The sequence below is a fragment of the Brassica napus genome, chromosome A2, assembly GCF_020379485.1.
Source record: "Brassica napus cultivar Da-Ae chromosome A2, Da-Ae, whole genome shotgun sequence".
Taxonomy (NCBI): Eukaryota; Viridiplantae; Streptophyta; class Magnoliopsida; order Brassicales; family Brassicaceae; genus Brassica; species Brassica napus.
The window spans coordinates 8,872,574-8,900,512 of NC_063435.1; the positions used below are offsets into that span (position 1 = coordinate 8,872,574).

A 27,939-nucleotide genomic window follows, 5' to 3' on the forward strand; every position below is an offset into this window, starting at 1 on the left:
TCAAAAATTATAATATTTTGATATGCTTTTAGTTTTTTACTTCACTGGTTTTAGAATAAACATAAAATTAGTCATTTGAAATTTGGCTTTTCTTTTATATTTCAATTTCTTAGGATATAACATTGTAATATATTTAGGTTAATTTAATTTATTTTGCTTAAAACACTCGATCATGATAAAAAAAAAGATTTATTTATTATTTTAACAAAAAGGTCATCACTAGCTATGAGATAAGTTGTATATTTATATAGATTAATATATTGGAAATTGGGTTGTATAACCATGAAAAAAATTATAATCCACTGCATAACCAATTTACCTGACATTTCTATACACGGCGTTAGATTTATATAATAATACTGTGTTGCCCCTTTCTGCAACCGGTGAAACCTAAAGCAAAAGCAAAAAAAAAAAAATCTTAGTTATTATCTGTAAAAAGTAAATCGTGGCTTACCTTCCTTCACATCAATTCTTTTAACTTTCTTTGATAACTTTTGAGAAACTGAAATTTCTCCGTCGACGGTTTTCTTCACCTCTTCGAGCCCACCATTTTCTCTACACCATTGTCGCCGTCAGCCTTGTCCGACTTTATTCGCCTTCTCGAAGTGTGTTGCAAAGGGGATGTCGTCTTCGCTTCTGAAATCGATTGCGAGAAGACGGCGTTACAGTCTAATCGGCGAGAAGGAGCAACCCGAGCCTCGTCTCCTTCACATCGGCGATTCATCAGAGATCTGTTGTGATACTGTAAGTTCTCGATTGTGTGCCTTCAATTCTATTATTGTGATGTTTACTACGAAGTCTGGGATTAGTTATGTTTGGAATCGAAAAGAACATATTAGGAGTAGAACTATATTGTGTGACTATGCTATGTGAAATGGAATAGCTTAAAAACTATGCTATGGGAAATGGAATAGCTTAACGTGTTTAGTATTTGCTCTTGTATGTTTCCACTGAGTCACATATGTATTAAATTTGTCTGTTGTCTATGCATATCATTACGTCTTACCTGATTTTCCTTTTATTTTGTTATATTGTACGTTCTATTTCACATGTACTTTTCTAGACGGATGTTAACACCTTTACCTTTTGCTTGTGTGTGTCAGGTTACAAATGGAAGATTTAGACTGCTAACTAGATTGTTCGAAACTGGATTTGAGTCATCTAGTGAATATATTCTCATTTATATGTAATGGTGCAATGTGTATATAAATGGAATAAATTATGTGCATGTACATGGAACCATCATACATATGAAATGGAATGTTATATATTTATTTGGAACAACAATAAAACTTAGATGAACTGCAAATTATTTCGTTAACCAACTCACACAAATGTAGACTTCTTACAAACTTTTCTTAACCTATATGTAATGACACTCCACCAGTTATTTCATCGTAAATTTACTATTTTTATTCTATTTGCCGAACTTATAATAAAAATATGAATTTACAGTGAATAAGCATGAGGTATGTTTCGTTGTATTTACAGTGAATAAGCATTGAGCCAAAATTAAGTTTTTCCATGCAATTATAGAAATTTCATATTATCACCAATACGTATTATTCTATTTATTTTGTTCTATTTTATTTGGGTTTAAGGTTTATATTTGAATTTAGGGTTTATATTTGGGTTTAGGGTTTAGTGATTAGAGTTTGGAGTTTAGTATTTGGAAGGTGGGGGTTGATTTTGGGATCATCATTAATTTCTTTTATGCAATCATAGTCATTTCATAATTTTATTAATAAGTACTATGATATTTTATTTTGTTCCATTCCATTTGAGTTTAAAGTTTACATTTGAATTTATGGGTTTATATTTGGGTTTAGGGTTTAGTGATTCGTGTTTAGGCTTTATTATTTGAATGTGGAGGTTAAGGTTGAGGTCAACATATACTTCTTTCATGCAGTCATAGTCATTTCATAATTTCACCAATACGTGCTATTTATTTTGTTCCATTCCATTTAAGCTTAGGTTTTACATTTGCATTTATGATTTACTAGGTCCGTGTCCGCGCTACGCGCGGATTATACGCTTTAATTTTCAAAAAAATATATTATATTTGATGAAGAAAAGAATGAAAATATACCTTAATTTTCATTTTTAACATCTACGTAAATTAGTTATCCTGGCGTAGATTTTCCATTGGTGGTTTAACTTTGGTAAATGTCAAAAACGCATCTAGCTTCACCCTTACAATTCTATACTATTACTAATGAAGTGAATTTGTTGATTTGTCATGTTTTCCATAATATTAAGTTTAATCATATTTTATGCCAATTATTAATTTTAATAAATAATTTAAATGATTTAGCTAATAATTTATCATTTATCATGAAAATAATAAAGAAATTATAATGATACTATCATATTTAAATTAAATTATATTTACTTTAGTAATATTAAAATAGTATATATATGTTTATATTAGATTTGATTTGTAATATTAAACTGGCTCTATTTCAATATATATATATATATATATATCAATATCACCTAAGATAGAATGAATATATCTTGTAAGAAAATTTTTATAGGATAATCAAAATCACTCATAGTGATAATTTCTGAAAGATAGGTAAAAATTTCAAAACTATTTATACTATTATTTGCAAATTTTTTTGATCCCACGTTAAAAGTTAGAGTGTTGAAAGTCTTATTACCCTTAATAATTAATTATATTAGATTTTTTAATATCTAATTACCCATCAATTAAAAATGATTTCATTAATTTGATAATCATCATTATCTATAAAATTTAATATTATGTTATCCAATAATATATTATATCATTATATTTTAAAAATAAATATAAATCCTTGTATATAGTTATATATATATATAATTTCAAGTTTATTTTATATAATAAAATAATTTTTATTTAAATAAATTTATCGTATATTAAAATTTTATTATTAAATATTTTTAGATCATGAAAATAACTTTCTCTCGATGGAAGCTAACTTGCTCAGTTTAGGACCTACGTAGGGGGATGCGCCTAAAACTCTGCGAAGAAAGCCATGCTTTACCTTTGATCCTATGTGCACCCCTGTATACCGAAGGTGTCTTTGGGGTGACAAAGCTGATTTGGTTAATTCCAAACAATTGATAATATATCTATTTATAATTAATTGTAAAACTATTAAACCTGCAAATGCGGACAGAACACCTACTGAAAATGTAATATGAAAATAAAATCAGTTTTATCAAAGTGATGCAAATTAATATAAAATATATCATTCTAGTGAACTGATGTAATATTAATTAATAATACAGTTAATTATTATAATTGATTTCAAATAATGAATATTTATTTCGTTTTTAAATAAGTAATTTAAAATAATATCATTTATTTATATGATTTAAATTAAGTGATACAATCCAGTCTTTTTTGTAGTGTTTTTTCTAAGATGAGTTTCATTGAATCCCAATTATTGTCAGTATATTACTGAAAATATGATTCCAAAATATAAGGTACTAACAAAACGTTTACCAAAAAAATTTAAAAATTACCAACAAACATTAAACAGTTTGGACTGTGGACAATGTGATGCCTTACACTTCCGACACTCGTCTTCTTCGCCAGTCTTTTCATTAAAATTCTCGACAATTACATAATCTATGTAAATATTATCTGCTTAAGATATATTAATGCTTCCGAGAATTTTGATATCTTCTTGTGTTGACTCCAATAGATCCTGCAATATATGAGAGGATTCAAAATCTTGAGAAATTAAATACTCAATCCAGCAAGCTAAATGATTTTGAAAAATCAAAGAAGAAAATAGTCGATACAAATAAAATAGATAGTTAAATCCAAAAAGCCCAAAGAATTAATGAACCATGCATACCATTGTTATATGTCTTTATGCAAATGTTAAGGCTATGTGTTTGCAGAATTCCATTCATTTAGAAGCACTTTCAAATCTCGGAGCATATTTTTCATGAGAATTTGAAACTATAACCATACTCCCGCGCCATAATTTAACACAACCCAATAACTTAATAAGCTGTAGACAGTTGGTAATGTCTTGCTATTTTTATCAAGATAAGAGTGGGAAAGAAAGCAAAATACCAATAGAAATTGAATTGGAAGATATGTAGAAAAGAGAATATGAACAACTTCTCTATTGTATGATCTAAGGTGAAATATGGTGTATTTGGGCTAAAGAGTTTCAATATTTTCGGGCCAATTATAAGTCTTGTTCAAGCCCAACAACAAATTGAAATGGCTTACGATTTGCATCAGAAATAACGGTGATGTAGCACTTTGATTGGATAGGAATATTTATGCTGACGTGTCATCCCTTAAAAACCTCCAATTTAGTTGCTTTTATATAATAGAGATATTTGGGTTTATGATTTAGTGATTAGGGTTTAGATTTACTATTTTGGGTTGAGGGTGGAGTTGGGATATGGTTTATTATTTAGGGGTTGGGATGATGTTGGTGCCCTATTGTATTTTGATATTCTATTTTGATGATATGGAATAGAATACTTTGAAATTTTTAAATCATGTGCTAATGCATTCTTCGACTTAATATATGTAAGTAAATGAAGTAGCCCATTTTTTGCTACAGGTTTTAATTTTACATCACTCGTTTTACTGCATACAGTAAAAATACATTTGGTTACTGTCCCTTTTGACGTGGCTTCCTCTTTTTCTTTTAAATGGAATAACTCTTAAACATTCTTGACCATATATTCCATCGATTACGTATCTGCTCTCCAAACCGGCGACGTCATCACCGTTAACTGGGAACCTGTTAAATGAAAGGGTAAAACCGGCTGGTATGTGGTATAAAAGTCTTAACATTACATTGTGTCAAAATCAATGTCATTTACCTAATTTACACACGATATATGGCTATTAGGCCAATAAGTCCTTAATGTATCTAGATATAATTTAAAAATTCCTAATATAAATTTAAGAAATTTATGTTTATTGGATTTCTTTTTGTTTAGATACAACAACTCGATAAACTTTTGATTTATTTACTAGCTTAACAAAATAATCGGCATTCACTTAATGAACTTTAATCATCAATTTTTAACAACTATAAAATATAAGTAAAATTTCAAATATTTAAAACTCACAAAATAAACTGTTATAGTTTTTAAGTAAGCAAAATTAATTTTTTCTTGAAAAATATAATCAATTTGTAAAATTCACTTGGGAAATAATAATGTTGCATTACCAAATAAGTAGCTAGTTTCGGACAAACATGGTCTTGCTAAGAAAGAGTGAAGACTTTTCCATTTTGCCACACTCTTCATCCGCCAAAGCCAGCATGATGCGGCGACTATCGCCTTCTCAGATGTCCGGAGCCGGACTTGGGATCGCTGCAATATCATACGTGGCGGTCGATTACATGAGATACGTTTCACCGTGGGGGCATTCTCGTCTTCAGCCAGTTCTCTGGTCGGTCCTGGTTCTCGCCGTCGTTACGCGTGTCCCTTTCTACAAGCACTGGTCTAAAGAGCTACGAGCAGCGATCCCTTTCCTCGCTTCTATCTTCTTTTTGCTCGGAGCTCTTCTCTTCGAAGCTCTTTGTGTTCGCTCTGTCACCGCCGTTCTTGGCTTAGATTGGCACCGGTAAAACTAGATCTGCGTCGATCTTACCTCAAAAGTTGATAGTTATGAGTGTTGACCTTGTTGGTGTTTCTGGATCTGATTTGAGTAGAACATGTGTTTGACTTGAGTATCATAGATTTACAGTAATCTTTGGTTGAGTGTTTGTCATTATGAGCAATATTTTGTCGGAATCTTTAAGTTTCTAGTCATTTATTCAATTTATGGTGGAAATAAGTGTAGCTTAATCGTTATTACAGTAATATTTTCTTGGACGGTTAATGCATTTCTGTAACTATATTAACTACATAAACTAGAAATCTTTAAGTTTATATTCATTTATTATCCAATTAATTAAACAATCAAGTGAAAATTGAATATAGCTTTATCAAAAGTTACAGTAATCTTTGATTGAATTTTTTTGTATTTCTGTGACTTTATTATCAATCTGAGTCTTTTATAAGTTACTATTCTTATATTCAGTTGAAACGTTAACATTACAGTAATCTTTTATTAATGTTTATATTATGTATTTCTGTAACTATATATTATCAGTATGAAAAATAATAGTAGTGGTAATCTTTGACAGGGATACGTCTCCACTTCCTGACACAGGCCAATGGTTCCTACTTGCACTAAACGAGAGCCTTCCCGAGACAATTGTGGAAATCCTGAGAGCTCATATCATAGGATTGCACCATTTTCTTATGCTGTTTGTAATGCTGGGTTTCTCGGTAGTGTTCGACTCAGTGAAAGCTCCGGGTCTAGGATTAGGGGCACGATACATTTTCACCATGGGACTGGGCCGTCTCTTAAGAGCTATAACCTTCGTTTCTACCATCTTACCTTCAGCTAGACCTTGGTGCGCTTCATCCCGATTCAACAACGTCCCTTCTCATCCTCATCGTTGGGCTCAGAAGTATTATGTCCCTTATGCTAAAGACCCTTCTGCTATTCGCCAGCTCCTCCATTGGGATGCAGCTTACGGTAACGTCTCTTCTCAAAATACTGTATGGAACAAAGGAATGATTTAGTCTCTGAATTTTTTTGTTATTATTTATATATATTTAAATGATTTTTAAAGTCAATTTTTGTTGTATTAACAGCTGATCCTGGAAACTACATTGGTGACTACAGAGCTGACTGGGGTCCAATGAGCTTCCTCAGCGACTTCTTGAGACCGAGTTACTCTGAAGGGTCTTCCTGGTTTGCTTTACTAAAGAAAGCGGGAGGTGGTTGTAATGACCTCTTGTACAGTGGCCACATGCTTGTAGCTGTCCTAACCGCTATGGCTTGGACGGTATATAAATATATATATATATATATTTATCCTTTTCTTCCTCCCATTCCACTTTTCAGCTAATTTTGTAACCTTTCTGTCTGTGGTAAAATCATCAACAGGAGGCTTATGGAGGTTTCTCTTCGGCGTTGATATGGTTGCTTGTGGCACACAGCGCACAGAGGGAAATAAGAGAGCGCCACCACTATTCAGTAGACTGCGTTGTGGCGATTTACGTTGGTATCCTTCTTTGGAAAATGACTGGTTTTATTTGGTCTAATAAGAGGAAGTCGAAGCAGACAGTGAGACTAGAGAAGATTCAGAACGGGCTTATTCACGCTGCCAAGGATTCGGATATGGAGAGTGTTAGGAGACTTGTGGAGGAGATGGAGGTAAGCCTCGGGGAAGAGAAGCAGAGTGGAGTTGTCTCCAAGAGGGCAATGACAGTGTTTGCGTGTGCCACAGTGATCACAACACTTGGTATAGTGGTTCTGGCTTTAACTTTGACAAGCGACGGTTGATAATATGCATTCTTAGTCTTCTCCACGGTTACATGCCTTTATTTTAATCTCTACTTTGTTGTATTTTCTTGTCCTAAAACCACGATTATTAGCTAAAAGTGTACTGTTAATTTCTTGTCCTTTTGGTTTATCAGTTATCCGTTACTTTTTTGGTATTGGGGTTTTACCCGTCCCTGGTGTGGATAAAAATTAGGAGGATGGACTTTTGCAATATTCTATCCACCAACAATTTCGAACTAGCCTATACATAAGAATGCTCCGGCAAAATGTTGAGTACAAGGTCGATTGAAGTAAGTGGTTCAGGAATAAAAAAACATTAGGTGATTGTTATCCTACTTGTTAGAAAAAAAACATTTGTAACATTAGATTTGTTTAACTTCTGATTCTAGGAACTCTATTTATTTTTTAGATTAACTTAAAAGAGTCCATATGTTAATTTGGTCTATTCGGATCTGTACAATTGGGGATCTATCGTGTCACTCACAATCTCATAACAACATATGTTACTCAAAGGATAGGCCGAATCATTAATTAACAGGAGTTGATGACACGAACAGAAATATTTCATATCATTTAAAGATGTGATTTTGTGACCATAAGATAAAGAAATAAAAATAAGAGCTACTCTTTAATTCTTCTCTTAGTTTCATCATTAGAGTGCGTGACTATAATTTTGTATTGATGATTCCATACTGAATCAGACATGGTCCAATCATTTGAGGGTTTGGCATTTCCTTTAGTAAACTTTTTAGCAATCTGCCGCATACCATTTTTATACAAAATTCTATTGATCCATAGAAATCAGTTTTAGCATTAAAACTGAATTGTATACTGAAACCTGGATAGAATGTAACGTTTTGATCACATGAATTTCGTTATAAACTCTCACTGAAACCTTAACATTTACACCAAAAAAAAAAACTCTCACTGAAACCCAATATAGATTCAAGTGGACAATCTCGTGATGATTATCAAGTACATATGTGATCAAATATTGATAAGAACTCATCAAATTAAATGCTTGACTTTTTGATAATCAAACAATGGGCAACTACAATTAACAAGTCGTTAAACACTCACAAGAACCAAATAGATGCTTTTTATAAATGCTATTAAACTTTTATTAGTAGTATATCTTTTGACAACACTTATATAATATTCTATCAAAATACTACTATATTTAGGGAGGCCGGAAAAAGAAAAAGGATGGTAAGAAATGTCAATAGCGATATGCGATCAATGATTATGATGAGCACATGGCTTCAGAAAAGGCCATGTGACTCAGTGACTCCCTTTTCTTTGTCACCAATTCTTCAGGGCTCTTATCTATTCATAAATAATGACCATACTACATATTTAATGGTTCGGATTTTAAAATAGTTCGTTACGATGACTAATGTAAGAACAGAGTTTAACATTCTATTATTCAGTATCGGAGTATTGCTCTAATCATTTGTATTTCTCAATAATTCGAATGTATTTTCTTGTATTTTAATATTTTGTTTCGTCCGCTTGTCTCCAAGCCAACGCTTTCCGCGTACGTATGGACCGTGGACGTAGACTAATAGTCCGCAGTTGAAGACAATATAAGAATATAGTAAAGAAGACTAAATTTAACGTGCTTGATTGCAAACTGATTAACCGAATTATAAATGGCTAACCTATTGAGATAGAGTATCTTAAGTTATCGTATCAAGATGTCGTTAGATCCTTTAATTTAGGCAATTGGTTTTTGTTAATTCTTCGTGCATCATGGTGATAAGTAAGCAATATAATGATCGGACATTGGTCTCGCTTTTCTAATATGGTTATTTCACTCTACCCTTTCATTCTGAATATTTCGTCTCGCTTTTCTAATATGGTTATTTTGTGAGTGATCACGCTGGCTAAAGAAAAAATAATATTGTTCAAAATATTTTTAAAAGAAATTAGGAGCATACAGCCAAATTAAACTACGGGTTTCTGAAAAACTGGTGGCGCGAAAATGACCGGTGCATCGTAGATCGGAGGGCTGACGGTGGAGGGCATGTTAGTGATGAACGTTCGAGATACGACCCATGAATGCAGGAGTGTTGTCAGACAAGGCTCACATGGACGAACGTGACCTTTATGTGATTTACCACGTCAGCCACTGTCTCTAATCCAAAACCAAAATGGTTTCCGATTATTGGATCTGGAACCGGTTCCGATGATGTCCTACTACGACACCGTACTTTTTGTCTGAAAATAATTAAGTTCACATTAGTGTTAATTTTGTGAGGCAGCAATAATTGGTGGGGAAATGGGCGGGGCCCATTAATCCATTGTCCTCACTCCTTACTCATTAATCATTCAACAAAGGAAATTTCGGAAAACATAATTCGAGATTATTAAATAGACCGACAAATGTAAATGCTTATGATTTTGTATTTGAAAGCTGTATAATGTTTCCAAGTTTTCTAAATCTAACCAGAGATGGTGCGAAAGTAAAAGACACGAAAGATGGAGAGACGTGATCAGAAACTAAGTAAACAGCCATTACCGGTAATATACACGTAGCAAAAGAAGAAAACAATGAAGTTGTGACAGAATGTATATACGTCGCACTGGTTTGTGAAGTTCGTTGAACTATAAAAAGACTGTAAATGTTCTAAAGGTGTTGTAAAAGAGGAGAAGGTTTATCCTAAGACGTTGCGTTGTACAGTTAACATCCGATGTAGTTATTTATTCGTTCATGTGACATTTAACCCCATATAACATTCAGCGAACGCGTCATGAGATTATTATTTCTAAATTAATAAATCATATAACATGATGTATAAGTTTGAATAATAGAATAACTGTTTGCTGTAAAAAAAACAAGATGTCTAAAACTAAAACGCGTAAAACTAATGTCCTTTAATTACAACAAAATAAAAGATTTACCTACAACTAAGTCTAGAACCATATTCAACTCGAAAAGCCCTAGTTCCTTCTCTAGCACGACTATTGAGGAGTTAAACCTGATTTCATTCTTCAAGGCTGGTGACACATATATTTGTCGGCATCTCTTTTGTCCTCCTCTTGTGTGTTTTTCCTCAGTGTTCTGCTCATGTTTCTGTTCTATGCATTAGTTCTCTTAACTGTTGTGCTCTGTTTTGGATTTTAGCATCCTCTACTAAGACTTTAGTCATCTCAAAGATTGGTTTAAGACCATCAGAGCGAGATTTTCTCTGAGGGTTCCGGAAAGAGTTACATGTTAGCTTGGCTCGCTGTTTCACCTAGTTGAGTCTGATTTGCTCCGGTAAGACCAGTTCTCCAAATTTCATGTATTCTACCCGTTTATCGGTGACTTCCCCTCTATCTCCAGCAAACATCTCTGCTCCGTCATTTATCCGTTTGATTGGCTGCCTAATGATGAGCTAGCAATTCCAACAATTTTGGCATGACTCATTAAGATATCTATAGTTTCTTAAGATTTCTGGTGGATTCAGTGGGTTTGTATTTAAAGCTTAATGTATATCCTTCTTTTATGAAGATTTTACTGTTGGATTCGCCAGGTTGGGTTTTTCTTCCATCATTCTCTTTTATAGAGGAGAGTTCATCACCATTATATCTCCTTTATATGACATAAGATGTCCTCTCGCCTTTCTTACCGAGCGATCATTTCAGTTTATCCACCATTTTGGTATCTTGTGTATCGGTCTATACGGGACCAGGAGATGCAAACGAGAGTACATGTGTGTGTGATTCTCGTAGGTGAGGGTTGGTATTCAATGTTAGAAAAAATAACTAAATTTTAGTTATCCGACTTTGTCGTGAAGACTCCATTGACGCATTTAAGCTTTGGCTCGAATTTGTAGTCATCCTTATATGAAGAATTATTTTGTTTAACTTCTACAATTATTGTAGTTTATGTTTCTTGTCAAAAACATAGATAATTATCTCTTGCTATAGTAGTAACCAAGCTTGAAGCTTTTGATGAATTAAAAAATGTGCTAAAACCCCTGCAATTAGTGTCTTTTAAATATATAAATAATTGTGTCTAAAATTTTTGTCTCATGAACTTCAATCCATGATCAACTAGACAAAATGAACAAAAATTAAGATCATGACATTAAACAATATATAAAATATATGGCAATTGATATGACATTTTAATTTTACAAGTTCTTCGTAACAAACCTATATGCAAGCAAATCGACTACATACGCTAGGTGTGGGCACAGAGCGGATATAATGTCAATTTTAGTATTTGTGATTTGCTTCGCAGTTTATGGATATCTGGTGTTTCAATTTGCTTTGCTTCGGAAAACTGTTAGCATCCAGGTTTTCGGATATTCGAAAAATTTACAGATATTTTTAAATATTTATGGATATTTACGAATATTTCGTCCACTTTATTCAATACAAGTAAATCTAAAAAACTATACAAGTTTGTTTTCAAAAAATATATTTTACATAATATAAAACAAAAGTAAAAATTAGTGAAATTATACGTTCCATAAAAATATATTAATTTTTTATAAAGCACAAAAGTTAAGAAAAATTGTAGTTTTTCTAAAGATTTTTTATTTTTCTTAATTTAATATGTAATTTTATATATGAAATTATTAAGATTATATGTTAAAATAATATTTATATAAAATTTTACACTTACAACTCTCTATTTAATTGTACATATACTTCTAAAAGTGTAAAAAGGAACGGAGCAAATATTTTATCTTTAATTTTTTAGCATTTATAGTTTGCTTCATTTTTAATAGATATTTAATATCTGCTTTCCTTAGAGATTTTCAGATATCCGGATTTTTTTGACTGAAACGAATAAGGAATCTAATCAAATTTTAGCAGATAAAATTCCTAGTCCTAACGTACTCTATGTAAAATTATCATGTTGATATTATTAAGAAGAACATGTATATATGCTTTCATCAATTGAAGATTTGGCCGCAAGATCGGTTGGTTAGAAGTTTATCATTATTTTATTTTTATTTTCTATCAACACTTTCGTTTTATTAAAAAGTCACTTTATTGCAAAACAAAACAATCGGATGTTCACAAAAGGGTAATCTTTTTTTACTAAAGCATCTGTAGTTAATTATTTCAGGTCGCAGAAAAAAAGCATCAGTAGTTAGTAACTACTAGCTACGTTAAGGAAAATTAGGCGTTAACTCTGTTCAAAAACGCGGCCGCGTTACCGATTTTGCGGCCGCCTACACGCTCTACGGATGATGAACGTGGCGATTATGCTTGATTCGGTTGTATTGTACAGTAACACGCAGAATTTCCGACTAGAGCGTAGAATAAGAAAACGCGGACGTCGAATTGATAAAACCCAGCTTTGTCCAAATCATGTAAACACTAGAAAAAGCTCATATTTTGTTAATTTTGGAGTGGAAACACGTGATTAGTATTTGTTTTACAATGCAAATGCTAAATCTATTTGATTATATGATGAAGTCGTCAAAACCTCGAGTGGAAACAATGGCGGCCGCAAACAGAAAAAAAAAAAAAGGTCTGGAGAGAAGACGAACGCAAAATTACGATTTTACCCTTACTAAATAAATGCGTAAAAGTAACATAACAGTATACAGTGGGCGTCGAACCCTGTCCAGGTCGAAATTTCTAATGCACACTTACCAATTACGCTATAGAGAATCATTGTATACTTATAAACGTATAAATATAAGACCTTTACAAGATAACTTTTTTTATTGATCTGATTTTAAAATGATCAAACCTTTCACTTCTTCAATTTACAATGCATCAAAAACTACTTTGGCTACGTAAATTCTCTGTACAATTGTGAAACCATATTATATAACGACTGCATCTTAAAATGTTAATTTTATGTATAAAAATATGGTATTATATGTATAAAAATACAAAAAAATTCCGCCCCGCGTACTCTCCGATTTTTTTCCGCTTTTTCAATAAATCGCTAGGTCCAGGTGTGCCGCACGCGTAGCGCCTAGCGAGTTTCCGAACAGGGGGCGTTAATAAACTGGGCCTCGTGGTCTGGTGGTAAAGGAACCTCGGCTGAGGTGTCCGCCATCACGAGTTCGAGCCCCGGCCACAGCGGATTTAACATAGTTTCCGTTTGGCCTCCAAGACTTTGCTCACCAGTTCTGGTTGGACTAAGTGAGAGGTCCGGATACCTCGATTATCAAAAAAAAAAAAAATTAGGTGTTAATACGTAGGCAAGGCACGTACTCATGTTATCGTATAAAAGTGCATGTATCCATTCTCTTCGAGTAATGACTTCAAAACAAAATGACCTATTGATTGCGCGAAACGCACTTCACAATTGTATATTTATTTTCAAAATGGATTCTCATCACGTCCCTTTATTTTAGCCAAAAAATTGTAACAAATTAAGCATTTTAATGCAAAAAAAAATCTCATCATATTAAGAATTGCACCACCTTTGTTTGTCAAAACATTATTCTTAAAATGTGCATATTATATTATCCACTTGACATGTGTATATATATAAGGTCAAAATATCCGAGATAAATAATTGAATTTGGTATATGAAAAGTTATTTTGCAGTCCATTTCTTATGTACAATGTTTTATAGTGATTACAGCGAAATAGAAACATATAAACACGATGGTATGTTTTATACTTAATTTTTAAACGCAGTAATATTTTGGAATCAATACGAAATAATCAACGCTGGTTGACAGAGAAAGTTACCTAGAGATTTTAGCAAGCTATTAAACAATAAAATACAGATGCTCACAAGAGCTCCCATAAATAACTGTAAAAAGAGCCTAGTGTTCATTTTTTTTCCTCTATCATATTCCTAATCAACAAGTAGGTTTAGTAAATAGTATAAATTAAAGAATCTGAAAAGAGTGGGCCCTTCATATAAAATTAAAAACTCAGAAATTAAGGGTAAGAGATTTTCCTATATAAGAAGCTAAAGCCTCTCTCACCATTTTATCTTATCACCAAACAAAAACATTCAAATCTCATAACACATTAATAAATAAAAATCTCTTGAGAGACAATAAGGAGAATGACACTTCTTCACTTGTCTCTCTCCCTATTCTCATGTCTCCTCCTTGTCCTAGGTCCGACCTTCATCGACTCTGCTCATGTCTCCGACCCCGAACTAGTAGTTCAAGAAGTAAACCAGTGAGTAATCTTTTCCTACATCGTCTCGTATTTGCATACTGAACATCCAGCATTTTAACAGTGCTGTGTGTTATATATTTACAGGAAGATTAATGCGTCTAGGAGGAATCTTGGTCTCCTCTCATGTGGGACAGGAAACCCTATCGATGATTGTTGGAGATGCGACAAGAAATGGGAGAAAAACCGACAACGACTAGCTGATTGTGCCATTGGATTTGGCAAACACGCAATAGGCGGCCGTGACGGCAAAATCTACGTGGTGACCGACCCTAGCGACAAAGACGTGGTTAACCCTAAACCGGGAACCCTAAGACACGCAGTGATCCAAGACGAGCCGCTATGGATCATCTTCGCACGTGACATGGTCATAAAACTGAAAGAAGAGCTGCTCATGAACTCGTTCAAGACCATTGACGGCCGTGGAGCGAACGTCCATATCGCCGGTGGCGCGTGCATCACTGCCCAGTACGTGACCAACATCATCATCCACGGCATCAACATCCACGACTGCAAGAAGAGAGGGAATGCTTACGTCAGAGATTCTCCGTCGCATTACGGGTGGAGGACCGCATCTGACGGTGACGCCATCTCGATTTTCGGAGGGTCCCACGTGTGGGTTGACCACTGCTCGTTGTCTAACTGCGCGGACGGGCTGGTCGACGCCATTCATGGATCTACGGCTATTACGATCTCTAATAACTACTTGACTCACCATAACAAGGTGATGCTTTTGGGACACAGTGATTCGTACACGAGAGACAAGAACATGCAAGTCACCATTGCGTTTAATCATTTTGGTGAAGGGCTTGTTCAGAGAATGCCCAGGTAAATAAAGTTACCTTTTGTAGAGTTTTGCTAAATATGTCATTGAATTATTATATTATTTTCTAAAGCCCTTTAACTTTGGGATTTATACAGATGTAGGCATGGATATTTTCATGTGGTAAATAACGATTATACGCATTGGCAAATGTATGCAATTGGTGGGAGTGCAGCTCCAACTATAAACAGTCAAGGCAATAGGTTTCTTGCTCCCAATGACCATGTCTTCAAAGAGGTAAATTAAGAGCTAATATTCTAATACATATATTTCTAATTTAGTCATATATGTATGAGAATATTGAACTACAAGTATTTGATTTGAAAAAGGTGACTAAATACGAAGATGCACCACAAAGCAAATGGAAAAAGTGGAACTGGAGATCAGAAGGTGACCTTTTCCTAAACGGTGCGTTCTTTACGCCTGCGGGTGGAAGAGCCTCTTCGAGCTACGCTAAGGCTTCAAGTTTGTCGGCTAGACCATCCTCGTTGGTGGCTTCCGTCACGGGCAATGCTGGTGCTCTCTACTGTAAGAAAGGATCTCGATGTTAATCCCACCCAACTACTTAAATTATATTCCATCTAATTAAACAAGGAAAAAGATGTGTTGGCCTCCTATGTCAATTTTTAATTTACCCTTTAGTTTTATTATGGGGGAGGGTTAAAGTTGTAAGTTGGATTTGATGTGGATACTAAAGTATTGTATGGATTCCTTTTGGACCAATGGGTTTCTTATAAACTTTTTCGGAGTAGGGACCAGTGTCTGTTGTGGTGGGGATGTGTACAAGTGATGCAAGATTGTTGATTATATATAATAAAAATGAAATCAACAGCTTAATTATCAACGTCCGTGTGTTAGCATAATTACATGTAAAATTAGCACCGTCTTTTTTTTTCGCATTACACATGTTTGACTTTTGATGGTCGAGGCAACAAAGACGTAATAACTACACATGGTCGGTAAATTAACTGTTTATAACAATGATCAATGTATACCGTTGCATATTGTAGTTGAAATGTAAAATTATTATTGCCTTGTATAGAATATATTCATATAGTTATCTCGGTTGGAGCGTAACATGGGCATATCTAATTTTTGGGATGACATTAAATTTGTCTGCAAGATCTGTAATAAGTGAGAGGTCAGTGTGGTTTTGTGAATCTGACAAAACTAAAAAAAACAGACTCCACCAATTGGACCAGATCTGGATCTTGCTCTTGCTATTGCGTTCCCGAGGTGAGGAGAAATTAAATTTTCTCGTTGGACAACTATCCTACTATATAAAAGCTATTAATTTTGAAGCTTCTTACGAGTGTCACATAGGATAAAATATTTTCTACTAATCAAATTGCCACGTCATCGCGAATGTTTAGATGATGGGTCTCAAACCATCCAAGCCCATTGTATAACTTATAGCTTCTTTTTCTTTAACCTACTTGCCTCAGACGTCTCCAACAACTCCAAATCTGTTCGTCTACCCAACTTCACCGGTGTAACTCCACGACTACAACAATGGCACTTCAATACTACATTATAACTCATCAAGTGAAGACTCTTTGTACCTCTCCACATCCCTCTTCTCAATCTCTTGCTCAGTTCCTTAAATTTGATTTGTCACAAAAAGTTAGTGCATCATATAGTTTTTGAAATTCAAATAATACTAGGTATTTTTCTGCACCATGTGCAATAATAAATTTTTTAAAAGTTAAATTATATTTAAAATGAAATTTATTAATATTATATATTTTATTATTTTGACTAATATTTAATACAAAGTTGACTATTTTTGAGACTATAATGTTTGCTATTGTGATCAACACCTTTTTACAGTACTCTGTTTGTATCTTTTTTTATTAGTCATCTTCCTGTTATTTTTTCTTTTTGGTAAAATGATTAAAAAAAATACTGAAGCTAAAATTAATCTTTTTGTTCTTGATCATTCACGTTATCTTCAAAGTTAATAACATAGCCAACGTAAATGATCGACGTTGAGATTTCAGCTTTTCTGATTTTTACTATTCTAATGTTCAATATAATTTGAATATTCTCTTTGTTTTATACTATTAATAGTTTAAAAGTATTTTTTGTTTCATTATATAATTTTTTTTTTATATTTCAATGTAACTTTATATTTATTGGATATTGTGTAGCCAATTAAATTATGTAAATTACTGTGTAATCGATTAAATTTATATATTAAATGACAGTTTTCTAAAGTAATAACTTTTAATATTACATATTTTAATTAAAATTGATTATATTTTGAAACAGATAGAGTAATCTATAAACTAACTCTATATAGATATGATGACAAAATTGTAAACTGGTCTCATCTTAAATTTATCTCATTCTGTGCATTCCTAATTGGGAGGAGATAATCAACATCTAATTTTATGTTACTCTCAGTATATTAGAAATAATCGAACCGTAAACCAATAAAGGATGATGTAAGGAAGACATAAAGATGTATTTCCAGTTATCACAAATATAGAATCAATTGACAACAACTTAATTATGTCTAGCGTAAGACAACATAGAAGAGTTTCCATATCTTCTAATATTATAATATATCTCTATATTATTGGTTAAATCAGTTTTCTCTAGCACAAACACTCACTCCATTCTTAGAGTTTAAGTTTTTCTATCTGATTATATTAGTAGTTTGATCCAAAAAAAGAAGAAACGGTCGAACTGTACATTATAATTGGAGAAAGAAAACAAACAAAAATCAACCGAAGACTTTTAAGGTATATGAAACAAAAATTGGAAATATCAATTCTCTGCATTTAAAGAATAATACAATAAAATTGTAAAAATACAAAATAAAACAAAAAAATACACAGAAAGAAAGATTTAATAAAATAAAATCATAATATAATTTCCAATTGATAGTGCTCAGCTACACTAAAAAGTCTAAATTTACAACATATACAGTTTTATTTACATCTTGAAACCTATTATCTAATTAAAGTGATTCTAAAAAAAGTGCCAGCACGAAGAGTTAAGAAATATACAATAAAATATAATACATAACGTTAAAAATACATTATCACTGATCACTAAAAAATCATGTTAGTAGTAATAAAAATGAGATGACAACACATTTATTAAAACCATAGAACGATACACAATAAGGTGTTATTAAATATACAAATTACAAATTAAATATGCTCAACGCAAACACACATAAAAATGAGACATCATATTTGGATATATTTAAATAAATAATTTTAAATATATTATATTCTTGATAATTTTAAAATTACTTAAAAAGAAACTAAATTATTCAAAAAATAATATACAAATAAAACTAAAGCAATATTTTGTAACGTCAAAATAATAAATGAATAAAAAATATAGTATGTTAATAAAATAGATTTTAAATTTTAAAGACTTCTAATTCATGTAATATTACAAAATTCAAAATTTGTTTATTACAATTAATATTTAACATTAGATATATTAAAATAATATTCTAGATCGATATTCAATTGTCAGTCTTCAACTATTATACGTAAAAAAATATTATTAAGTACGTTTTTTTTAAATGGAGGTTTTATATTTTAAGTAGGTTATTGGAGTACTTTTTCTTTTCGTAAATTTATTCGAGATGAGATTCCGATCTTTTAAATTAAGATAATTTGTGTTCTATACATAACTATATTTTTTTTTACATAACTCTAAAATCTCAGACTTGATTCTTCATATTTTATTAGTTAATTGTGTTACATATAATAGAAATATTTACTTCAAACTAAAAATATAAAAAAAATCAAATTTAAAAATTAGTTATATATAATTTAATATAGAAAAATTTACATACAAATAAAAATGATAAATGTAACAAATTTAAATATATTATCCGCACGTAGCGCGGAGAAAGGATCTAGTTGCAATAAAAGGAGAAGTAACCAAAAAATCCAATGAAGAGCTGCAGTTTTTCAACGTGAAATAGGATGTACAATAAATTTTTTTTTTTTTTTTGTAAAAAGATCTATGTACAATAAATTTTGCTTCTATCTAACTAATCATGTGACTAATTTTTTTTTTTAAACGTTAAACTAGATGATCTGGAAGTCACAAGTTATAGTCGCGTTGAGAAATGTTTTTTTCTCCAACTAAAAGTTAAGTTACATGATATACATTACTTAGTGGAAATATTAGAAGTCCTATGTTTAAATTGTGTTCGAAAAATCTGTTTTCTAAAAAGAGTTAAACTACATAATATAAACTGTCATTGAGATATCTATGACAAAGTTTATATTAGGTAGTTTAATTCTTTTTAGAAAATAGATTTTGGATTCAGAAACAGTTTAATCATTAAAATAATAAAGTTTAAAGTCACCTACTCATAGATTTCAATTTTAATTTTGAATGAGAACCATATACCTTCTCCTTGTGGGATTAAACTTTGTCGGTGGAGAGTTATTTCTGTTTTTGTTAATTGGGGACTGTAGACTAATTTGGAATAAATTCACTAATTGTGATACCATGTGATAGTTTTGCTTTTTTTTTTCTTTAGAATTTAGAATGGGACACAACCTTCACGTTCGTCGTTACTTGTTCCTATGTAAAAGAAGAAAAAAACAGAAAGAGTCATGTCTCACTTCACTCTCATCGCATCTCGTTCATGTTTAAGAGTGCTAAGATCCAAATGATCGAAATTGGTTTTAACCAAACAAACAAAGAAAGCTAAACGAACACTCATGAACATTGTCGGCAGAGGACAAAAGACACAGAACGTTATTTGACTTTCAAGCCAGTAAAACTTCGAGACGACCCACCAAAGTTTTTTCTTTTGCTAAATACGATCCACCAAAGTTACAAATACCAAATTATTAGAGCATTTCTAACTACACTCTATTTTTCTTTTAAATAAATTTTTAGAATAAAACTATTTCAACCCTATTCTATTTTTCATTCTATAGCAGAGTAAAAAATAAATTTACTTTATACATAGAGTAATGCATTTATCACTTTATTAGAATATTTATCACTTTGTTTATCATTCTATTTTCTCTAAAATATAATATACCATTAGAATAAAACTCAACTCTATTATAAAGTTATTTTATTTTGAATAAACCATTGAGATAATATTACAAATCAATGATTTTTTAACTCCATTAATGGGACCTAGGAAAAGAGTCTTCCCAGGCCTGTAGAATATTCGGACCTTGGAGCACAATTGCATACATACTAGTATACTACATTTACTGATAAAATATTTACCTTTGTGAAACCAACTCACAAGTAAAATTTTCCCTCTATTTTAAATTAGTGGGAAAATATGTAACATTTCAATTTGGGTATATGGTGAAAAGTTTAATAGAATTGATTTGATTACTTATATCACTAATATGCACTTATTTTTTTCAGTTACACATCTAAAAAAATTCTAGAACTAAACGTGTTTCATCGTGGAATGATGAATGACCTTCGAGAAGTGCTTCGCAATATTGTGCGAGTGAAGCTAGAGCACGAGTAAATTACTCATCATGTAGTGAATGCAAAGACGATAAACAAGACTTTCAAACTTTCAGAAAAATTAACGCAACACTCGTCACACGGAATATAACCCACAAACCGAATGAGTGGACATGAAAGATCCATTAGCCGTAAATGCTACAATTATTTTCTCTAATCATAATTTTTCTTGTAGTTAAAAGCGATATCTTTATTTCTAACCAACAATAGATGTTATTAAACATATTTAGTGAGCATTATGTGTTTATGTTGCATTATTGCATGATAGTTATAACATAGATAAAATCGTCAAAAAACACTCAATTTACATTTAAAAAAAAAAGTAACACTCAATTTTTCTTTTACACCATTTTCACTTTAAACTTTTGTAAACTTCCACTTTAATCTCTTTCGTATTTACCATGCCGATTTAGATACATACAATGGCAGACACAAAACTCAGTTTAACTGGGGTCAAACCAGTGATAAAAATGGAAATTTATATAGGGCTTATTGCCTAAAATACATAAGAGAAAGGATTTTTTTAATTTTTTTTTTGGATTAACGTTTAAAATAAAGTAAAAATAAACTATACTGGTAAGAGTTAGTAGAGATTTGATATAGGCTTTAACTTATAAAAATAAACTATATCATGATCAGTAAAGTTTGATGATTTAAATATATAAATAAAGCAGAAAAAAAGAGATAAAAGGGGAGATTTGTTAAGTTGTAGCATGTCTTTAGCTTTAGTTTCTATATACAACCGTAAAAATTACCAAGTTTATATGTATTTTAACTCTAAAGCCAAAAATGAACAAATGGATGTAGGATATTTTTTCTAAAGTGAAAAAATATTACTGTTGGAATATTTTTATTTTTACTATTTTCTCATTTTACAGCTACATTAGATAAACCTACATCAAAAAATACTATGGCCAAAGTCAACAATAATTTTTTACAGTTACAGTCCAATAAATCATCAATAAAAATCTAATCAATCACCCACAAAGGGTGTCATGTAACACCCCATTCACCTTACTGGATTCTCCACTGGATAATAAAATGTCAACATTAAAAAAATTTATCGGTTGAATTTTCCGTATCCAAAAACGAAATGGTTAACAAAAAAGAGTTTAAATTAGACAATTGTTAAAATTAAAGGTTAAAATAGCTTAAATAAAATTTTCTTTTGCTTCATTTTGAAATATCATAGTTTTTTAACGGATTTCTCTCTTTTAACTAGAAAAAAACTTAGTTACTTCTTCAAAATCATATATTGGATCTATTATTATAACGAATATTAAACAAAAGACACATCGATGTTGTTTCAACTTGTGTACCATGTATTTATAATTATATATATACACTATACTCATATACTTATATCACTATATAACAAAAATATTAACTTTTATGTTTAAAACTCTCTTATAGCCAAATATCTCGTCATCTAATTAGCGACACATATGTTACTAAGATAAGACAATATATCAATGCTGATATGCCAAAATAGTCGGTCCAACAAAAGTCCATCTTGCGGGATGCTGAGACGGTTGTTCCACACACATCAATGATTATGTTTGGAAGTGACTTTGTTTTCTGGTTGTGCGGCTGCGACCAGTACTGGCCCTGAGCAGAATCATGTGCTTTCGGCCGTGTTTTATTCCAAAGCTTTAGTGGCTTAGTTGGTTAATCATTAGAATGCGTTTATGAAAGGTAACTGGTTCGATTCCCTTGAAGTAATTATTATTTTATGTGTTTAATTTTTAATATACAGGCCCATAATTATAATTTGCTTCCAACTGCTGACCGGCACTGGCTGCGACCTTGGTCTTGGACACCACATATGCATCCAGTTTCATAGATCTTTTAGCTGCTGGTTTGATAAATGTACCTAAAATCTCCGTCATCAACTTATTTGTCTTCCTACTCCATTATCAACGAAACAAAAATATGAACAGAAAGAAAGAAAAAAAATAAACATAGTGGCTTTCCCGAAGAATTAAAAGTAAAAGTAGTTAACCATTTCTAGTTTAAAAAGCTGCTAAAAACTTAGATATTTAATACGAAGCAAATATCTAGCTGGAACTTCTTCTCTAGATTCAATTCACCTTGGCCACTTAACTGTGCCATGAATTAGTTGCGTATCGGATATAAAGTCTCGTGGGACGTATTTGGACATAGAAATCCTTTGGATTTCCATGGTTATAAAAAAACAAATTAATTATATTTTATAGTTTGAAAATCATAAAATCTTTGTATATTAATTATATACCATTGGAAAGTCGAGACTAATGTTTCACTTGGTATGACGATGCTCTATCATTGTGCAGGTTTTGAGGTCGTGATGCCTTAACTTAGTCGGATAGGGATCAATGGCACAAAGTTGAGGCGAGAGTGCGTTTTATAAATTGTGAGGTTATGGTGTGTTTGTTTTCACAAATAGTGACAAATACTATGAATTTACTGGTTCTGAAAGTTAGGATGGGTTTTCACTGTTTTCTTCAATGACCGTCCGTTGTTCGGGCCAGTTTGCTTAGTGTTGCTATAATATCAAAATCGCCATTTATCTCCTGGCTAATGCCATTAATACATGCAATGGTAAACACGATCGAACGAACGATCAGAAAAAAAGATTACTAAAATTTCAAAAGTCTGAAAAACCAATGTAATTTCAAAACTCTTCCCTTTTAACTTCTAAATACCATTTGAAACTTGACAGGTTATACTTCTACTTTGATAGAAAGGTTATGGAAGACAAGGGCAGAGCTAGATGCTGATACCTCTTGCACTAGTATTTCATTAGCTGAGAATAAGAAGAACAAAGAGGAAGCTATTTATTCATGATCATCATTCCCACATTCAATAGCATATCCATATCCAAAGAGGATTTTGATATTGTCGTTTTATGCAAACTCCATTTTGGGTCCATAACAATGGGAAAAAAAAAAAACTCAAATTTGGTTAGAAATCCAAATTACAACTGAAGATGATGATCAGGCAAGAGGATCCTCCTCTCTAGCCTTCCGCAGCAGCTCAGCTCTAACCCGCTTGACCTCAGCCTCCTTCTCCATCCTTTCTTGCTGCACATAAACACCTTCTTTTATTATCTTATCACTACTTCAACATGTGCAAACCAGTGAGCTGTTTTCACTTAATCAACTACAATCACAGATTCACAATCTCTACACGTGCTTTCACATAGCATTAAATTAATCAAACACACAACTTAAGCTTAGGTTCTAATCATCATCATCATCAAATCATAAAACTATCAAAGTCTAATCTGATCCATCTCATACAATCGATCAAATCTGAAGATAATTACATCAAATTCGATAGCCTAGGGGATGAGTGAGGAAGAGAATGAAACCTTCTCGTCTTGGTGAAGAGCGATCCAGACGTGGACTTTGTCCATGGACTGCCAGAAGGCGAAAGCAGCCAACGTCATCCCAAAGTAGGTCAACACCTTCACCATCGCCGTAAGCTACTTCCGCTGCTTTTTCGAGAAGATGAGTCGCGGATCGGGAAGAAGAAGAAGGCCTGGATGTTATTACGGGGGTAGTGATCTAGTGCGGAAAGATACAACTAACTACTGTGTTGCGACCATCGATCCGATCGTCTACTCGTGGAATTGCCACGTGGCGTTAGTCGGATAAATTTATCATTTCTCATGGATCAATTCTTTTGGATAACAATTTTTAAGTTTTTATCACAAAATAATCCTAAAAAATAAAAAGACCAGAATATTTATTTTTTTATTTTAATATTTTTAATATTTACTTAATTTTTTTTTTGAATTCATTCTCTAAACTCAATCTCTTCACTATAAACCTAATTCTTAGATTAATTAATCTTATAAATGCATATTTACCGTTCAATAAAATTTATTTTGGTCATTTTCCTTATTATAAATTTATTTTTATAAAAATAAACTAAAAAAACTATCTAAAAAAAAAATTTCTCTTTTGTTGGATATGTGTTTCACTTTTCGCTTGTCTCCATGGAGTACCGCTTTTTTTTAAGAAGGCTGGTAATAACCATAACCCATGGTTCGAGTTTGAAGTAAGGATGTATCGGTTCCAATTTCACTAACAGTAACACTAGACTAATGAAACATTTAGAAATAGTTGACCGAAAATAATACTCTTTCCTTTTCATTTTAGTTGTTGCTATAGAATAAAATTATATTTTGAAAATAAGTGTTGTTTTTAAATTTTAATACAAAATTTATTAATTTTATATATCAGTCTACTTTTTTATTAGTTGAAATTATGAAAGTGGAACATTTTGAAGATGTCGATCAGATTTCTGGAGTCACAAAGATACAAAGTAGAAATTAAGAATGTTAACAAAAAAAAAATTAAGAAGATATGGATAGGGAAGAACCGAATAAGTAGTTAGAATGATTTCAAGATGATGGCAACATCACAAAGAAGGAGAGGTTCCCACTTCGGTCACAAGGCAGATGCACTTGACGATAAACGGAGTCACATGCCCCGTTTATAATTAGCTTAAACTGTACAAAATACTTTCAATTAATTCAAAAATTTGAATTGTATCAAATTAAAAATATGATAAATCTCTTAAAAGACAAATAACAAGATTTTTTTGACCAAAAAAATACACAAGGAAAAAAATGACCAAACATGTTTTATTAAAGAAGTACATTACAAGTATATCCTTACTCTATAGATGTATAAATATAAATAACTATTTTAATTAAAATAAATTTAAAAATGTTTTTTTCGAAAAAACCTTCATTCAATTCAAAACCTTTTTCAAATTTATATTCAATTTTGTTTTGAAATCCCAAAATTCATTTTTGAAAATATTTTTAAAATTATTATTTTAAAATTTTAAGCTTAAAACTATATATATATATATATATTTATTTATATATTATAAAAAAATTATAAACTCCACTCCCCTCCAAATTTCCATCCCCAAATCTAAACAACAACTCTATAATAGTTCACCCTAGAGTATAAATGTCTTTTGCCTATTTAATGAAATTTATTTTAGTCATTTTAACTCTTGTATGATATATTTGTGAAAAAAAAACTTTTAAATGCTATCTTAGCATATCTATTCTATTCAAACATGAGCATGACCTATTGATATACGTGTGGTCCAACTATTTTAATACAATTATTAAAACTTTTTATTAATTTTGTAAGTAAATATATAATACAAAGAAAAACACAAAGATGACTAAAAACACAAATATAAAAATTAAAAAGAGGGTAGAATCTAGTTTCTCTTAAAAAATAATTATAGATATGTCACTGGTCACAAGTGTTGTTTTTTCTTTGGTCAAAGGTCTCGAGTGTTGTTAAAACTAAAATATTATACCAAATTAGAATCATGGTTGGAGTTACCCTTGATCATTCATATTTACAGTCATTAACTTTGTGAGTATCAGATTCATTTGTAGTGAATATAAAGAGACAATGTGTTGTTTTTAATGTATGAGAGATTGGTATCCACATTTATCTGAATCTGAAGGTGATGTCGTTATAAATCTTTATCACGAAAACAGTGATTGCAGCAGATTCTTACATGAATGGTTCAATCAAGAAACTAATGAAGGATCTCGTGGATTCTGAAACTCGCTATCATTTCCATTACTCTATTGAACTGGTGCTTCTGTTTCTGGATAAATTATCCTAATGCCAGAACCAAATGCAACAATTAATATCGAATTGACCGTGCATATTAACATATTTAGTTTTTTATTTACACACCCAAATTTCAAAATCATGGTCACACAACACATGAAACATCTGATTAACGAGTCAGTGCCATATCAATTATTATGTCATCAGTAAATGTAAAATTATATTTTGTATAAATGATATCATCCAATAATCTTTTAGATTTTTATTTACATCTCTATGTTTTGAATAAGATATTATTATGAAGTCAAAAATAGAGAAATATAAAAGAATAAACACAATATATATGTTGGGAAGTAAATTCTAGTCCAAGAATTAATGTCTAATAAAATATGAATTGGAGGTCCAAAAGAAACTAAATAACATTATAGAATTGGAAAGTTCAAATCGAAGTAAATAGAAATGTTAAACTATAATAAGAGAAATACCGTAAGAGAAAGATAAGCAATTCGTTCCAATTCAACCCATTCAATTTTGTAAATGTATATTTATTTTTTTATCCGCACAGCTCTCTATCTCTGTGTTGTTTTTTCATTCTTTTTCAATGTTAGTGACTTGAAAATTTTATTTTCGATTATTCATGGGATAGGAGGGAGTAAGCCCTGCTTTAAATTTGTTAATTTATTTTGGTTAACACAACATCATGCAGATAAAACAGCTACGAAAACTGTACTTGTCAATCAAGTAGGTGATTTTGGATTAGTTCCTAGTATTTCAGGTCGTTTTACTCTGTTTCAAACAAGGACTTTTCAACCACTTTTACTTCTGCATGCTACTATTACCCCTAAAAATTCTAGGATTTCTTGCAATATGAGATTTAATGTTACCATTGCTTTAATTCTAGGATTTTCTACCAAGGACGCACACCAACAAGAAGAGATCTAATTCAGGATTATGTTATCAACGAAGTCATCTTGATTGTCCAATCCCAACAGGATAACATCATATCAACACATGATTTGGTGTCTGAATCTTCTGCTTCCAACAGCTTGACTAAGAAAAAATCAACAATCTCGTTAATGAGGTACGTTTATAATATTTCAGTTCACTTATATTTTTAAAATATAACTATTTTAGTTTATTTTCTTTTTCCTCGCATTTTTGTTTCAAAAAGAAAAGTCGCGTGGTCGGGGTAGGCCGTGGAACACGATCCTCTCCATCCATGTAAGCTCCATACACTGTTGATCCGCAGCTTGTCGAGCAGCTGAAGAAACAAGATGACTGGATCGAAGTGTTGGAAACCAAAATGCAGAAACCATAGCTCAGTTGGCCGAACACAAAAATTTCATGGAATCTGAAATTAAAACTAGATGATCTCTAGATCGTTTTTTTTGTTATTTCAAACTTTTAGGATTTGGTTTATCTTTTATGAAAACTTTTTTGCATTTTCTATTTTAATTATGAATTTAAAGGTTTATGTATTTTCTTTCAGAAACTCGTCGGGGCTTATTCGCGAAAAAAATTCAGTCGTCAAGAAAATTCAACCTCGTTCGTGAGAA

At 31.6% G+C, this 27,939-nt stretch overlaps 3 protein-coding genes across 3 annotated transcripts; 2 read left to right on the top strand and 1 right to left on the bottom strand.

The window, feature by feature from the left end:
- Positions 1-5,179: 5,179 nt before the first annotated feature.
- LOC106392243 (protein PHLOEM UNLOADING MODULATOR-like) lies at positions 5,180-7,527 on the top strand. The gene is made up of 4 exons (XM_013833052.3): positions 5,180-5,596; positions 6,162-6,559; positions 6,679-6,872; positions 6,974-7,527. Exons 1-4 carry the CDS (start codon positions 5,226-5,228, stop codon positions 7,370-7,372), a joined length of 1,362 nt encoding a protein of 453 aa, XP_013688506.2. The 5' UTR covers positions 5,180-5,225; the 3' UTR covers positions 7,373-7,527.
- Positions 7,528-14,267: 6,740 nt separating this feature from the next.
- LOC106409544 (probable pectate lyase 5) lies at positions 14,268-16,140 on the top strand. Its single transcript, XM_048755299.1, has 4 exons — positions 14,268-14,476; positions 14,561-15,301; positions 15,395-15,533; positions 15,626-16,140. The coding sequence occupies exons 1-4, from the start codon at positions 14,358-14,360 to the stop codon at positions 15,845-15,847; spliced, it is 1,221 nt and encodes a 406-aa protein (XP_048611256.1). The 5' UTR covers positions 14,268-14,357; the 3' UTR covers positions 15,848-16,140.
- Positions 16,141-23,582: 7,442 nt separating this feature from the next.
- Positions 23,583-24,395, bottom strand: LOC106419632. The gene is made up of 2 exons (XM_022702042.2): positions 24,136-24,395; positions 23,583-23,845 (listed from the first exon to the last, which is right to left on the bottom strand). The coding sequence occupies exons 1-2, from the start codon at positions 24,238-24,240 to the stop codon at positions 23,759-23,761; spliced, it is 192 nt and encodes a 63-aa protein (XP_022557763.1). The 5' UTR covers positions 24,241-24,395; the 3' UTR covers positions 23,583-23,758.
- Between the last annotated feature and the right edge of the window lie 3,544 nt (positions 24,396-27,939).